The sequence below is a fragment of the Plectropomus leopardus genome, chromosome 15, assembly GCF_026936395.1.
Source record: "Plectropomus leopardus strain MGB_pleo_1.0 chromosome 15, ASM2693639v1, whole genome shotgun sequence".
NCBI classification, from domain to species: Eukaryota; Metazoa; Chordata; class Actinopteri; order Perciformes; family Serranidae; genus Plectropomus; species Plectropomus leopardus.
In genome coordinates, this window is record NC_142190.1 from 5,291,949 (window position 1) to 5,309,594 (window position 17,646).

At 40.9% G+C, this 17,646-nt stretch overlaps 1 protein-coding gene across 1 annotated transcript in view; it reads right to left on the reverse strand.

Annotated features, from left to right (window-relative positions):
* Window positions 1-4,887: 4,887 nt before the first annotated feature.
* uvrag (UV radiation resistance associated gene) overlaps window positions 4,888-17,646 on the reverse strand; it is a 119,686-nt gene continuing 106,927 nt past the window's right edge. Inside the window, exon 15 of the mRNA XM_042498843.2 lies at window positions 4,888-8,380. Within this exon, the coding sequence (XP_042354777.1) occupies window positions 7,561-8,380 (820 nt within the window). The 3' untranslated portion in view covers window positions 4,888-7,560. The remainder of the gene's footprint in view (window positions 8,381-17,646) is intronic.

Here is a 17,646-nt window from a genome sequence, read left to right on the forward strand (position 1 = left end):
CCAGTACAAAAAAAGATCATCCGGCAAAAATCTAATCCGTCCCTCTGTGCTGTGATATGCCTTTTCATATTGTTTGCCATTGTTCGCTGTAGGGGGGACTGTTGTTAAGGCCCATTGTGCGTTTGGGGAGTATTCCCCTCTTCGTCTGTATGTCAGGTGTCAGTTACGTCATTCAAACTTTCTAAAGGTAATTATAGAAAGCCACAATGTCTTCAAGCATGAATTCACCCCGAAATCCTCGTACGAGTGCGATGACATCAGTCCTCAGCAATCGGTTTTAATTTCACAAGGTCCATAATAAAACCGTCATGGTCATTGTGATATTGTTTTTTAAACTACAATTCTGCACTCACAGCACTCCAATCTCAATATTGATATTGCCGCAGTGAAATCAGCTGGACACCAGTGCGTTTCATTAGGCCGTGCAACTGGAGCATGTGGGGAGAATAAGTCAGCCCCATAAAGTTTGCTGAACGGCTGGGAAAGGTCGAGACTCGCGTTTTAAGAAAGAAAACATTGGGTGTGATCGAGAGGAAAGAGTTTTTACTGCAGAGAAAACTGGAGAGGTGACTGGGATTTCATCCAGGCAGATAGTCGTGTTCGGGAGATGGTTTAAACAGCTGAGCCGGGTCGCAGCACGGTGTTGACCAACCAAGTCCAGGACCAGGACGGGTCAAGGTGAGCGGATCCACCAGGGCCTGGTCTGAGCTCTCAGACAGGACACCGGAGCTGCTGCTTCTCCCTCTGCGCCCGTAACGCAGTCCCCAAGTCCCTGTATTATGACTATAATCCAGCTATAAAGAGTTATAGTCGTAGTATGAGGTCTCAACTCGCTAATGAATGAGAAAGTACTTTGCGTCTTTGTGTTGACTTTAAACCACAGAGCTGAACGCTTGCCAAGGCTGATATCTGACTCCTGCCTCCCTCCTGTCCTGTGACGAGGCGTAAATGTGGGGCATTCATGTTGGGATGCAGGGTGACAGTGATACATCCAGCGCAAAGTCAACTCATATCCTGAAAACTGCATGCAAAGTCTGAAAAATAGTTTTTTAATTTGCTTTCTGACAAAGGTTTATGAAGCCAGAGCCATGGGATGGTTAGCTTAGCTTAGCTAAAAGCCAGGGGCAAACACTGAGTCTGGCTCTGCCCAAAAAATATGCTGCTTTTGTAACCATTTAAGCAAATTGGTTTGATTTCTTTCTTACAAAAACCACTTGTTTACGGTTAGAAAAAGACATATTTGGTGGCACGCAGCAACAGGCAACAAGCAACACCCGCATACGGTTACACAAACGCCACTGAATATGCAGCAACAGGCTGCGAGAAAACAAACATGTTTGGCTGCACAAACGCAGCTGACTTTCAGCGAGAAAGCAAACGAGCTTCTTTCCCAAAATGTCAAACTGTCGCTTTTACAAGTAACTTATCATCAGAATAATTAATTTTTTTGCAATCAGTTGCCCAAAAACTAATTAAGAGGAGGACTTTGCACTTTTCTTGCCACTCTGGTGTTATACTCACACGATGAGCATTATTGTCACTAACCGACACAATATCGTGTAATGCAGCCATCAAATACTCTCGACTCTCATCTCGTATTTATTGACAGATTTCCAAAAATAAATATACAGTACATGCCGTTATGCCTGACATATAGCAATGACAGGATTACAGTGCATGAGTGACGCCTGCAGTAATAATGACAATGGATCTACTGCATGACGGAGACCGAGTAATGACAACGATATCGAGTGTCGCTGAGACCTAAGAATGACAAGGGTACGGTGAGTGACTTTGACCCGGGACCAATGGTGTCAGACGATACGGCTGCTGTATAAATGAGGTGCTGATGGAGTGAAGAGATTCACCTCCCTGTGCCAGCTGTTTCAACCGTTTATAACGTGTAGGGGTCGTACACGTTTACCCATAGATTTCATGACATTTTAAGGACAATATATTCTCTGAAATGGCTATCAATACACCGCATCAGTTCTATTTTTGGCTTTTTTTTTTTCTTTAAATGTTATGGCAATTTTAAAGAAAAAAATGTTTTTAAAATATCTATTTAAGTTTTAATTGAAGTTTTCCCTAATTTTTTTTTTTTTCTTTTGCTCAAAATGTTTCCAGGCCTAGAAATTGCTATTTTATAATTCTATGACTTTTCCAGGTTTTTAGACCCTATGAACCATGAATTGACGCTGCGATACATCCGCGATCTGCTACATCACAGGGCGGTTATCCGGTTTAGATGGATCGGATAAATTTGGCCGGTGACTGTTGAAATCAGTATTAAGAGTTTATGAGGACACTTCTATGAGGGTGAAGACAGAGTAAGTGTTGATTCATTACTGTCACATACATACACATACACACATCGTGGTGAAAAGCCCAGAGGCGCTGACTTAGACAGCCGGCAGTGCTGGTTTGGCTGGTGTGTATTTTGCGAGGTGCCTGTGATGATGAACAGTGCAGCAGACTATACACTGCAGCAGTGTGCTGAACTCTTTAAACTGAGCACTCAGCCCAAAAATATGAAGATGGCTTTGCGAGCAAGGAAACAAGGTCTGCTTACTCTCACTCTCAATGCATCGCTTCTCGTAAACTTTACAATAACAACCTGCAAACTATCAAACGTTTTAAGCTGTGCACCTGTGCGACGACACTCACATGCATGGTCTTCCGTCCATGATGGCACAAATGTCCCGTCTCTGACTGGATGAAATGTGATTCCCAGAAGGCCGAGCGTTGAGGCCCGCAGACACCTGTAGGGGCTTAGCTGTGAGGGCAGACAGTCTGCAGAGTGACACACGGAGCTTATGGAAGCAGGAAACTGCTTTATGTGGATCTGGAAACAGAAAAGACAGACTCAGCAATCATCTGCATTATTGACATTCCTAATGGGAGCCACTATGAGAAGTCCAACAGCTGATTCTAAAAGCTTTATTGCCATGAGAAATAAAAGATATTGATTGCAGCCAGCCGTAATCTGCCTTATAAAACCGAAGTGAATTACAAGCATACTTCAAATGCTATAAGTTACTGTTTTCCGGTGCTTAATGTGAACAAATTGATACATTAGCTGGAGCCCTGACAACACGGTGACACGGTAATACCACCAGAAAGGTTGGCTTTTACTCAGACAAGTGCAAAATGAGGTAGAGGAATGCAAAAGGACTTATTCCATGAGAAAAAGGCTTACTTAAAGCACTGAAGGAGCTGTCAAATGTAGAATCACATCTGTACATATATGGAAGGTCTGCAGTGATTATATTTCGGACAGACGAGGGACAAAGATTTATCTTTCTCTGGCTATCTGCCTGAAGTGACTCTGGTGGCAGTTCAAAGCAAAAATAATGTCATATCATAATAATAATAATAATAATAATAATGCCTGTGAAACTGAAATAAAGTAGCACAAAAAGTAGTCGTAAAGTAGTACAAAAAAACACCAGTAACTCCTCTCAGATGCTAGCTAGGACGATATTAATAATTATAAGTCATCAAAGTAAAGCAGGGTTTACCTTACCATATGATTCCCATGATGCACCTAAAGCTTTGTCTTAAGTCAGTACAATATTTTTCAAATTGAGCAGGGATGCAGCACGTCTCTAAATCCTAAATAAAGACTCAGGAGAAAAAAAGAACAAAAAGGTTAAATTTGAAAAAAAAAAAATAAAGAGTGAAATGTAAAATATTTCAGATGGGATGTTTTGCACAAGTACTTAGACACACTAAGGATTAAAGCAGTGATAGTCAACATAAAAATAAAATGATTCACACTGAGGATTGTTTTTGTACTTTTAGCATATATAAGGTACCTGAGTGCATAAGACAGCACCAAAATAATAACAATAATTAAAATAAGTGAGAATAATAATAATAATGAGAATAATACATTGGCCTTATACAGCCCTTTTCTAGATACTCAAAGATGATTTGCAAAGAAAACAACAACAAAATAAAGAAGAAGACGAAATAATGCAGAAAATGGGGAATAATGCAGGATGGGGGAAGAACACAGTTTGTAAGTTGTTGTCGGCAGTTTTGAAGAAGTTATTTTAGGGGATTTCAAGAATATGGAGAGTGAGGGGTAAAATAGAGCTTGTTTGTCAAAAAAAATGGCCAGGGGAGGATCCTCAGCAGACCCGACAGAGGTCATAATTAAGCCTCCAATGTCCTTAAATCCTAGAAACATCTTAAATTCCTAGAAATGCCCAAAAACCCTAGAAACATGTACTGGGCTGCTGCCCCTCGCCCTCGTCTTTTGCTACAGAGCCCCCCAAGCAAAGCGAGTTGAGTATCACTGGACTAAAGGGACAGTTCACCCGAAATAAAATCCTCTTACCTGTGATGCTGTTTATCAAAGTGTGAGTTGCTTAGTGTTGAAGAGATCAGCGTTGAGAAGTCGGTCTTCTGTTACCTTCTGCTCGGTGAGAGAAAATAGTTCCTGCATGAAACTGCTCATAAGAAGGTCTGTGGGTTATCGTGAATAACCAGGTCATGATACCTGGAAAGAGACATTGCACTGTATCCGTGTCTTTTGAAACATCCATGCTTCAACCTTTTGAACCGTGAGCACTTTGGTATAATTTATTTATTTGTTTATTTTCAAAAACATTGGAAAAAAGGCAATAAATAACTTGGTAAGAAATGTTCCACAATTTTTTTTTTTACAATTTTTTACTAAATTCTGATTTTTTAAATTTATTTGTTGGTGGTTTTTTGACTTTCTTTGGTGTGTGCTTTTTCTACTTGTTTTCTTGTACTTTCTTTTGCCAATCTTTTGCATGTTTTTGAAAGAAATCAGGTAAATTTGCCCAGGATTCAAATGGTTAAACACACAGATAAAAATGTAGGCAGAGCACTTTTAAAGGGGGGCGACATACATACATTGCCATTGGACTGCAAGTCTTTAATAACAAAAAGAAACCCCTCCATACAAAAGTATCTGTACATGGTCACTTACTGAACTGTATAGCATTTTATGGAAATGATCATACATGGTTCGTCTTTTAGTTTTAAATACAGTATGTCTCAACAGTCAGCAACCACAGTACTGGATCTGAAACACAAAGTGGACTGCCGGTGGAGAGTCTATCTGCGTCACGGCGGCCGATGCGAAGCAGCTGTCCACGATCGGACCCAGACACTGGTTACATCAGTCTAGCATTTAACAATATTAATGAGCGACATCCCATGTGAGTGGGGAACATAAAATTCCTTTGAAACAAAGCACACACAATTGTTGAGAGACATAAATAATTGAATACCAGTGCAAGAAAGCATTCAGAACATGGAGACAAAAATCACACACGACGGGATTGCTATCGACACCTACAGTAGAGCCTGAGTGAGACATTTCAACCGAACACAGACACAGAATTTAATTTTTGGTCTACTGAATATGAGAATCAGTGGACGTAACATTAACATCGATGTTAATATTGATGGGGTACGTTAAAAATTTAAAAATAAAAGAGGAAAAAATAGAGGACATGGAGATGGACAGAAAAACAATTGCACCGTATCCCTGCCATGTGCTGTAAGCTCCAAACTGCCACCTGATCCGAATCTAAAAGACCTGAAGGAGAAGCTCGACTCCGCGTGGGTCGAGCTGTCGTCGGGGGAGACGGGGGATGCCGTGTGTCACACAGATAAGGGAGCCTCCGATTGGGCTACTGGTTCCTGCTCCCACCTCGCTCTGCGGCGGCAACATCCTGCCGTGTCCAAAGGTCATTGGCGGAATGACGTCAAACCGAACTGTGACTGCGGTTGCATGCTGATGTGAAGCTCCGAAACACTTGCATACACGTCACTTTCTCCCTCCCGCGCACACCCACCATCATGCACCCTGAATGAAGGCGCGGGAAGCGTTTGCTTGTACAGTCAGAGGTGTAAAGTACTGGGACAGCAGGCTTAGTGACAGAAGACTGATGAAACTTTTAGTTGCAAAAATTCTCAATTTGTGTGTCTATCATTAAATGTCCAAAAAAAAAAAAAATAAATAAAGTGGCAAACGGCAGCGTTTCTTGGTAATGTGGAACTTGATGTGCAGTGATAAGTTACTTATGACCTACTACAAGTGTGTGGTCGAGCATTTTTCTGCATAAACTCTGCCCTCCTCCTGGTTTTTTCCTCATTTCCTTCCTTGTTTTTTGTGGGCGTGTGACCTCACAGCGCTCAGGTGAGGTTGGGACTTTATACAAAGGTAGCAATCAGGTGCCAGATCCATTTTTGAATACTTACATTAAATTATTATAGAGAACTTGCAAAAAAACAATATCTAACGAAAGAATGGAAACGAAAATGAATTATTGGACAACCAGGCTTCACTAAGCCTATCAATCCATGAATGCAAATTAATAGAAGAAAAGTCAGAAAGCTTTCTGTTGCTGCTGGTTAGATGCAGCGCTGAAGGACTGTGTCCAGAGCCGCTCTTCTCCCGCTCAGTGCAACATCTGACCTGTTAGCACGCGCTAACAGAGCAGCAGCAGCTAACATCCAACACCGAGCCTTTAAAGGTCCAAACAAACTCACACTGAAACTGAATGAGCTCGGCTTTGTTGAAAAACCCATCAATAAACGTTAGGTAACATTAGCCGTGCGATGTTAACAATTAGCCTTGTCATTTTTTGTGTGTGTCCGCAGCGGTAGTCTCATGATAAATAGATTGACAACGAGGCAAAGAGGCCCTGAACAATAGACCGCACGCAGCTCTTCAATGAAATAAGATTTCACACATTTTAGATATTAAGAAAAAAAGTCATGTTCAGTTGTGAGAGGCTGGGTGGATATTACTCCATATGTTGAACGGATTCTGATGTCCATATTAGGGTTGCAACATTGTAAGCTGATTATTGGTTAAATTAACAATCGATTTATCATTATTTGAAAAAAAAATTAAAACTTTGCTGATTTCAAATCATTGCAAATGTATTTTTTCCTTAATCAAAGCTAACAAAAACATATTGCATATACTCTGATGGCACTGCATCATCTAGCTACTATTCGATTACATTTCACGTATTAGATTATATTCAAAACGACTATCATCCTTAGTCCATATCGTGCACTTGAGCACTCGTGCCCATCCGTAATACAGAGACCATGATGCTTTGGACAAGAAGTTTGGGTCTGTTATTGGAGGACCATTTTACAATAATGGTCCCGTTACTGAACAAAACTACAATAAATGCACTAATTCATAAGGACGATTGTTAACACATAAGGCCAAATTACTAAAAATGTTTGATTACGAAAGAATGTTTCTTTGTTTTATCCGTTGTTTAAAAAAATATTACTGTTGGCTTCAAAATAAAAAGTAAAGCTTGCTGTCCCAATACTTGCACTTCTAACTGCTCTCTAACATTTAAACGATTACTATGGAAATGTTTACAATAAGTGCAAATTGGTCGTTATTCCAGAATAGCTCCTATGATCTTTGATGCTGCGATAAGTGAGTGGGGACTCCACCCTTGTCCTCATGTCCCTGCCTTGTGTTCCTCCAAACCCCCCTGTGCAAGTTTCTTCATGCCTCCCTCTCTCCGTACGTCCTCGGCCTCACTTGTCGGAGTTCTTGCGCGGTCTGCGGAAGCTGGACATGTTCTCATTTAGTGCATAGATGCGCCTGGAGAACTCCTCGAAGCCGGCGACGTCCAGCTCTCCCAGTACCTGTTCGTCACACTCCACAGCGACTGCGTGGTCCACGGGGATGCAGCGGTAGTCCTCCATCCGGGCCTCATCTGCTAACCCTAACCCCAACCCGAGGCCTAACCCGGTGGCCTCTGTGCCCATGATCTCCTCCGCTTGCTCCACAGAGCAGCGCAGCTCTGGGACCAGGCTAACCGGCGCCTGTCCTGGCACCAAGGAGCCGTTCATGGCGCCTGTGTGCTGGCTCGCTGGCACTGTTTCCTCACCAGCGTCCTGAACTGACGAAGAGTCGGGTGCAACGGTGCTACTGGGCAGCTGCTCCTCAGTCTCTTCTTCTTTATCTACCGCTGTCTCCCTGTCAGTGCTTCTGCGTCTCTCCACCTCCACCGCTGTCTCCTCCACCTCCTCCTTCTCTTCCTTCTGCTCCGTATTGGACTCTGTAGTCTTGGTCAGGTTGAGTGAGGCCATGCCGGCATCCAGGGAGGAGGACAGGTGTTTGGGTGAAGGTGAAGGTGGAGCCAGGCCAACCGGAGGCTGCTCTTCACCCATGGCTGTGCTGTAACTGGGCGGAGGAGTTGGTTTGTACTTATCGGCCTCCGAGCTCGCCCTTTTTCTCAGGCCTCGGTCCGGGGAGCTGGTGTGGCAGGAGAAGCCTATCTCTGAGGCAGCGGACACACCCAGCTGAGACTTGGTCGGCACGGGGATGGAGCTGGAGACATGGTGTCTGTCACTGTGAAATCAAAGAGAAAGAACATAAATAAGCAATGACAACTGAACCGCTTCTATGCACCGTTTCATATTTAAGATAAGACTTATATCTACCATTTACTCAAAGACTTCAAGAAATGTTTGAAAATACTTTTTGACGATTACAGTATGACACCCGCTCACATCTAAAGACAATGTGAATTTAAAGAAACACACAAGATTTTACAAAGACTGAGAATTTTTAATTGTCACGAACTGCAACTAATAAAAAAAAAACAATAAAAAATACTCATAGTTAGGGAGAATTTGTCTTAATATTTATTGCTACATAAAACTTGACTTTTTGCAGATGTTAATGCAAAAGACATTTGATGGCCTTTTTAAAAACATTTCTGAATACTTTGAGCATTCAGAAAAAGCCAGAATAATTCTTAAAATCCTACTTATCATGTCTGAGCATTTTAAGACTGTTGAAAGATTGATTTAAGGCATTTTAAAAGCATTTAAGGCTTTAATTTTAAATTAATGAATTTAATGCATTCTGAGACTTTTTAAGGATTTGCAGGAACTCTGGAAATATTTTAGCAGGATCAGAAATTATCCCAAGAGGAATCTCGTTGTAGTCTTGCAAACTGACCATGCAAGATCCCCAGTCTTTGCAAAAACTGTCTAAACTGTCTTTAGATGTTTGAGAGTGTGACACCGTCATCTATAAAAAGTCTTGTAGTGTATGGTAGGCATTACACCAAACGACCAAGATTGCAGGAGCAAAAACCAGCTGAGGTAAAACTCATGATTTTATTCCAACATTGAAAATTTGAGCTACAACAGTGAAATGGCGTAAAGCTGGCTTTAGTCTGTCTTCGATTTATTAGAGTCAGCAACAATCTCCACAGCCAACTCAAGATCCTGGACGTCCTGAGGGGTCGAATGAGACATCCAGGCTCCTTTTGGACGTGGTTCTCCATTGATCTCATTAGCACCCATCCACCTAACTCCTTTCTCCTGGTCCAGGACAAAGACAGCTGCAGGGTTTGTAAATCACTTCACCTTACAACATTCAGAAAACATTTGTGCGTCCTGTGAGACTCCACGTTCTTCTGACTGGGAGCAGCAGGCGTCCTCCCCAAGTATGTCAGACGTTTTCCTCCATAACAGATAACAGACTCGGGATCTGGAGCCACCTCGCCCGGCCCCAGCGCTGGAGCCATAAATTTACTTAAATGGAGGCCTTGTCGCCTCTTCCGATAGCCGGGGCCAAAATCGCTCGACTACTAAGCGCTCTGCTTAACGTGACCATTCTGCTATGTCAGGAGCTGACGCACTGTAATGTTGGGGTCGGAGGTGAAGCGGGCCTCCCTGTGCTCTCCAGAGATTCACATGTGGTTGTGAGAGAGTCGAGGACAAATCTCTGCTTTTCCAGTTGCAGCCGTAATAGACGTCCTTGTAAATTTTCCCCCGTCGCTTTGCACTTATCAAGGAAGTCGTCTTTGTTACAGTGGCGCTGGACGTGTGCATTTATTGTGTTCTAGCTCGCTGTCTGATGGACGGTTCCACCGCAAACACAAGACAGCTTGTAAAAAGAGGGGGCCTGACCTTGACCCATGCCAGCACCCTGCCGAGGTGGTCCTGACAGGGTTCACAGGAGGGACACTCTGCTGAAGAGACTGGAGAAGCCTGTCTAGTTTTAAGAGAAACTTATCAAACTTCAAAGCGGCTGTGATACAGTAAATGAGAACCATCCACAGTCTGCAGGTACAGTATGTAACCGCTTATGGTAACAACCTGTAAATACCGGATGGATAACATTTAAGCTAATTGGGGGCATGCAGAAGTAAATGTTTGATGGTCAAGGTCAAGGTCGAGGTTGAGAAAATAAAGGTATAGGATAATGACCTGATCCGGCAAGGGTGTTCTTATTTAGTGGGTAGAGCAGGAGATGGACCGTGCTTTACTTGGCAGCGCACGTCCATCAAAACACATCATTTAATCCAACCGGCTTCAGGCTGCCCCCCTAATGAGCGCACGGTTCGTTCTACAGCAAAGTATTTTCAGGCAAAGTGGAAACAATGTGCTCTTTAACACCTAATTTTTGGGGGAGATGAAACGAAAAAGAATGAATGAATGATTTGCCATCTCAAACACGTATCTGTGACTTTCCAAATGAAACCGTCATGGGCTCTTTTGGACGCCGGTCCAAAAAAATTCAAAACCTGATTCGGTGGAAAGGAAGAAAGACAGATGTCATGAGAAGTCAATTATCATTTAAGTAAGTGGAAAATGTGATTCAGACTCTTTGAAACACAATACAGGTTTTGGAAACCGGAGATAACTGGTACTGAGCGAAAAAGTTGAAGTTTCCATGCATCATTTATAAGAAGCTAATAAGTGACTGCTACGTTCCTCAGCTTGACCGAGTGATGTCCTTACGGCAACGGCTGATTAGATGGCTTTGATTTTAATTATTATCAGCCATTTTCTTCCATTCCTCCCTCCAGCTGGCTCTCTGATATAATCCATTCGGGCTGATTTTCTCTGGCCATCTACGCCACAAGCAAATGTATTATTGACACTGGCATAAAATCACATGGTCATCACACCAAGTCTTTGGTATAATGAGGAATTTTCTATTTGGACCGTGTTATTTTGTTCCACTCATTTTTTTTTAAATGTTTGGCCTACATTTGTCCTATTATTTGTGTCAAATTGTGCAGCGGTGTGTGAGTAACAGAGGAGGCTGGGTGTGTCGGTGAGGACTTCAGCCAAGCAAACCTCTGGGTAGTCATAACATTTTTTCTTGAAACATTTTAACTGTTATATCGATGACATGTTTTTTAATGTGGGCAATTAGGCTACACATGTACGGCCACTGTGAGCATGTGTGCTGGTGAAGGTTACCGGGAAGACAGAGCTGCTGAAACACACTTCCTAAAGATGTTTGGAAATGCTGGAGCTCGTACAGGCCAAATACTTGCACATTGCATGAGCTAACTGTCTCTTGTTGACATTCTCGGTGCAATGCGTGAGATTTTTCTTATTCCCAATAAACATTTACTGTGTTCCCATTCTGAAATTTCCGTCTTGCATGAATCATTCTTACAAGTGGTCCTGAAACTGCTTTTTGAAAAGAAGTGGAGTGAAATTCTAGAGGTTGCAATGTCAGTGAGACGGTCCAACACTTTGGTCCAAATGGAAATGTCTCAACAACTCTGGATTGATTACTATTACTCATGGTCCTCACAGGACGAATCCTAAAGATTTTTTATAACCTCCTGATTTTCCTTTAGTGCCATCATGAGGTTAACATGTGACATTAACGTGTCCCTCAGGCTGAATCCGACTTCTTTGGTGGTGTCCTGATTTTTCTCTCTAGTGCCACCAACAGGTCAAAGTTTTCACTTTTTCAGTTACACCTCCGTGTCTAGATGTTTTGGCAAAATATTTGGTACAGATGTTTATGGTTCAAGAGGATGAATTCCAAAGACTTTAAACCTCTAAGTTTTCCTCTTCTGCCATCATAATGTTTACGTCTGTGATTTTAGGTGATATTCATGTCTCCCTGAGGATAAATCATGATGACTTTCGTAATCCCACTACTGTTAATCTCGCGCCATTATCAGTAAAAATTCAATGTGTCCTATACTTTTGATTTACTGTTTGCAGAATGAATTATATTACCATTAGCTGTACATAATTACACGCTAAACTACGACGGTAAACATGGAACACATTATACTTTTTTAGCTTGTTAGTAGTGATATCATAAGCATATTTTTAAACTCAATTTTAAATCATTTTAGATAATCTTTCTCTCTTTGCAGCTATTGTCTGCACTTATACTATTTTGAAATGTGATTACTTTTTTAAAAATTTCAAATCATTTAGTGATTAATTCTACCCTGTATATCTTTTCTCTTTACTATTTTATTGTATATCTGTATAACTTATTACGTTTTACATTTTATTAAGCACTCTGAATTGCCCTGTTGAATGAAATTTGCTATAGAAATAAAGTTACCTTTCCTGCCTTGCTTTGTCATTTAAGTATGCTAAACTCAGCATTTAACTCAAAGCACCACTCACAGTGCTGCTTGTAGGGCTGTGGGCTCTTAGTTAAAAAAAATAGAAATCTAATATTCACTCCTGATATGTTGCCAGGCATCCCTGAGTCATGACACGTACATTAATTGATGTGCATTGGGTTAAACGACGCGGTCCACTAGTAGTTGTTATTGTGCATGTAATGATGTTATTGGGCACGTCTTCAGCATTCCTCATCTCATAAGTATGTTTGCTTTGACGTTTTAGACTTTCTGCTGCAATCGCTTGAGCTTTAGGGAATGCTGCTTTCAATTACTACTGATACCTCAATTACAATAACTGTATCAATAACAAAAACAATGAAAAAGGTTAAAATATCCTACATACTGGGGTAAATTGCCCCCCTTAACTGTAAAAAAAGGATGGGACTTTACAAAAGACGGCTCAGATTTCAAAGCTTCTGTGCAGTTTGGACTTTGTCTAAGGCTTCATGACAAGCTAAGTGAATTCATGGCAGCAGCTCGATAAACCATACTGATGGGAAAACAGCCTGTTGCTCATCCCTAATGTAGCATTCACAGCTGTATAGTGATAGATTCCCTTTACCGGTAGCTACCACCTACACTAAGTCTATAAGTGCCACTGATCCTCAATCTGCTGCATCACTCTGACAACAACCTCACTGCACACTGTAAATGCTGCTTCGAGACCTCTGCCTAAATCATCAAGCAGAAAACCTGACATGCCAAGCCAGAAATAGCCTTAACTCCTTTTTGCACGCTCTCTTCCTTTCCACCGCTGATGTCAAACCTGGCATATTTCAGGCGGACTCAGGAATTCAGTAAGCCAGACCTTTCCACTGTCCAATCCCCCCGACAGGCTTCACAACATGCCCCTGCTCATATCCAAATCCTGCTAAGGAGACACAGTTTTGGGCCAAAACCAACAATGGCAGATAAGATTTGGCTGTTTGATGTGGTTTAGGGAAATCCCTATGAAACTAAAAGAGAAAACATTACTATAAATTTGATATGCTCTATGGTGGAAGCTTAAGTTTTCTTTTTTTGCTTTGACAGGGCAGGACTTATTTGACTGTCTGGCCTCTGAAGACAGCGCAGCATGCGCAACACGATCAACAAGCTGACAATATAAACGCCCCATTCTGCTAAATGGTGCATTAGATGCTTTACATCTTTTATTAAAGGTAATACAACCGTTTTCACAACAAAAACACAACACTGATGTGAAAATGTAAATGCAAATGTAAATATGTGGTTTATAACAATATGACTATTTTAATTCCAATCATAAATCCCCTGTCAGGATATTGGTATCATATAAAACTAAGGAATTCATTGGCACCAACCATCCTATAATATCTTGTCTAGAAGGGGGTTAAATAATGCTCCCCTTTAAAGTAAATGTCCTGGCCATCTCCAGTGAGTCCAAAGTCCAAAACATGGTCAAATTTTGAGGCATAAAATGAGCACAAAATGTTTGGAGTTAACATTGAGAACTAAAATATTGCAAGCACTAAGTCAAGACCAAGTCCTCTTGTGGTCCATTTTATGTCAAGACCATGTCCAAATATGGTTTTGAGTTTTGAGTCAAGAATGAGTCCAAATACTCTTAATTTTGAGTCTAATAATATTTGACTTTTCTTCTTTTTTTCAAATTTTAGAAGATTTTAAAGCTGAATTTCAAAGCTCAAAAGCTATCAAGTTGTAGTAACTTCCTTTAAAAAATGAAACATAAACATGTAGTTGATTAGAATAACGGTCAGAAGACGGAGAAAAATGGTATGGAAATGGCATTATTATTCCCAATGGATAGGGAGGAAGTGGTGCTTGGAGAACCAATGTACCTTAACAGAATATCACATGAACAAGGAAAAATAAAATATCCCTGATTTATCCTTCCAGAGGATCATGCGTTATTATAAATGCAGTGAATCCATAGAGCACCTGTCCGGCTTAATGGACCGTGGAAATGCTTATTTTAGGTGTATAAATTTTAGATTACATCCTTTAATCTCATTGACGAGACTGCAGCTGTCTAAATATCATGTTGTTTTGTGTACATCATGTAACTCAGCGGGACTACCGTGCTTTTGCTAACTTTGCGCTCACTGTGGGGTCTTTGGGGAGGTTCAATTCATGCAGCTGCAGTGTTGAATCTGCCGGCCAGAGTTCTGCCACACCTTACCCCCCCCAACCTCCGTGTACGTAGTTTTGCTTTCAGGCACCGCAGCGGGATTAGGCCCCTGTGAACCTCTGCCAGGCCCTCAGCGGATGTGGAGCGGCAAATGGCAGCATGTTGAATGCGTTTGCTTTGATCTCAGCAGACTGTATAGTTTACAAAGAATTGGTTTCTGGTACTGTCTCTGTCCGCCTCTGGGTAATAGATTCACCATTTTTCCGCTGTTTCTTATCCTTCAGCGAAGTTTAAAAAAAAAAAAAAAAAACTATACTGGCCATTTTTCACCAGAGCGGGCCTGTATATGTTATGACATGTTATGATGTGTTTCTGAGACAGTGCTGTTTGGGAATATATAGAGATATGATCAGCAGCTCGCCAGGCGAGCATCATTAAGCTCAATGCACAAAAATGACTTTGTAGAACTCTTTTTTTTTTTTCTTTATTGTTGCATACACTAAGATTTTCCTCCATCTTTTTCCATCCGCTCTGTATAAAACGTCCAAGATGAACACGCTATGCTCCCATGGTGTGGGTCTTGGCGCTTTGGGGAAGGCTCTCCCTGCAGCCTGGATGCATGCTGAATTAGTTCTATATGGAGGGAGGAACCATTTCCAAATGTGTTCTGGAAACAGCGCCCTTGGTCATATCCTTCATCACATCATCCTTGTTTGGATGCGTGGAAGGAAGAAAGAGGTGGCAAGGAGGGATGGAGGAAGCAGATTAGTCTCTCTCTCACAGTCTATAAGATAATTATCTGCAGCTGCCATGCAGCTTTTTTATACATCCATATTTCATGAGTTGGGTCCCAGCGCTGGAAACTGTATCTGAATGTAGGCTTTTTCAAACAAGGGCGAAAGAAAGACTGGAACTGATATGGACAGTTTGTGAAGAAAAATCTCTGCATTTCCTTCTTATTGCAGGCCATTGCAAAACAGTAACCTCCTCATCCGTGCTGGAGTTAGACCAAAGATGAAATATGCACAGTGCATGGTCGTACAACGAGAGGAGGGCAGATTTACACAATTAACACAAATTTAAACACAACACTTTTGTTTGTGCTCACATTTTTGGCAGGTTTAAGTTAGAAATTTAAGCTTTTATGCCCACCAAAGACTTTTTTCTCTCAAATTTTGGTTTTAACTTTATCAAAATCTGTGTTCGTGAGCACTTCTTGAGGATAATCAATCCACCTGACAGACTTGGCAAATTTCGTGTGCTGAGTCCCAGCACTGGAAATTGGATCCGAATGTAGGTTTTTTCAAACAAGGGTGATAGGAAGACTGGAACTGATATGGACAACATGTGAAGAAAAATCAATTCATTTCCTTCTTATTACAGGCCATTGCAAAACAGTCACCTCCTCATCCTCACTGGAGGCTTTAAGCTTGGCTGAAGGTGAAATATGCACTGTGCATGGTTTTAAATTAAGAAAAGGGTACAATTTTTTGTAGAACACCTGTTTTGCACCCTTTTTTTTGAAGGTTTAAGTTAAAGATTTAAGGCTTTTTTAAGCACACAAAAGACTTGTTTCTCTAAGATTTTAGTTCAAATCCATGGAAGCGAGCACATCTCTTTTTCCAAGAGAACCCATCGGCCTGACAGTCAAGATTCATATCAAACAGCATCATAACTACACTGGTGTAGTTACACAACGCCACAGATGTCGTAAGTTTCAAAGGAACCTGGCATAATGGTTGCAGGAGCGTCCACCAGAGCTGATTTTTTTAAACCCTTTTTAAACTTTTTTCCTTATCAAGACTGATATTATTTTCCTGTCATACCTTTTTAGAATGTAAATTCTGGGATTTTGCAAATAGCTCCGTCCTAATATTTTATTCATAGTATCATGAGGGAGCTACAGTATATCTTGCTTGCCTGTGTGATTATTAAAAACTTGAATAACAAAAACTCTTAAGACACTTTTTTTCTTCCGCTGCTTTCTCCTAAAATGTGTTTTCAACAGATGGCTATTTTATCTTGTTTTAACTGATTTTTATTTTATGCTTTATTATTTTTTATCTTCTGTTTTTATCATCTTGTTTATTTTCTTCTATCACAAATGTTTTAGGTTCTTTTATGTTCAGCATGTAATGTTGCTCTTTTTTTGCATGAATAGTGCTATATAAATAAAGTTGTTGTTATTATTAGTAGTAGTATTTCAAATACAGGGGCATATTGATAACTCTGTGAATACATCAACGAATAAATAAACAAAATCTGCTTTACCATCCTGTATTGAGAAGTTGCAAGGTAATTAAAAGTAGCTTATTAGCATAAATAAAGAATCTATTTCTGTAAAGAAGGGATGAAAGCTAAAGCTCACTTATTTACACATTATGCAATATTTGTTTAATATGCAAAAGAATAAAAATGTTCAATCTGCGTTGGGTGTTTGGAACCAGAGGTGATAATATGGGCTGTGGGCTGGTGCTGTGATGAAGGATGGACTGAAGACACTGTCAGCAGACAGCCTGTCACTCAGTGTCCTTAATTATGCACTACTTTGATCCTAAAAAAATATATATATATATTAATAAATGGATTTATAATGGTTTCTGGCTTTTGGAACCAGCCTCGAGTGGCCATTTAAAGAACAGCAGTTTATGCACCTCTGAGTTTGCTTTTTTTCAGCCCCAAATGTTTCTGCTCAAGTTTTGAGGGTGTTTTATGAGTAAGTTTTACAGATTTGTGTGTTGATTTTACTTTTAGACGAAGCCAGGCAAACTATGTTAATCAGCTACTTTAAATTTACTGTACAGAGATGAGATTTTTACCAATCTTCTAACTCTGTGCAAAAAAGCAAATATGAATCTTCCCTGAATCTTGTGCTACTCCTAAGGTGTGGCTAAATCATCAGTGTAGTAGCAGCGCTCTGTATCGTGTGACAGTGCGAACGACTGATCTAAATGTTAGTTTTTGAAGCTCAGAGCTGCTCGAGTTGATGAGAAACGCAGTTTCTCGATTCTCAGCTGAAGACTTCAGAGTCAGGACAGGGCGGCTTTTGTTCCTGTCCCTGTGGTCTCGTTGTCGTACATGGAGTGTGGCTGT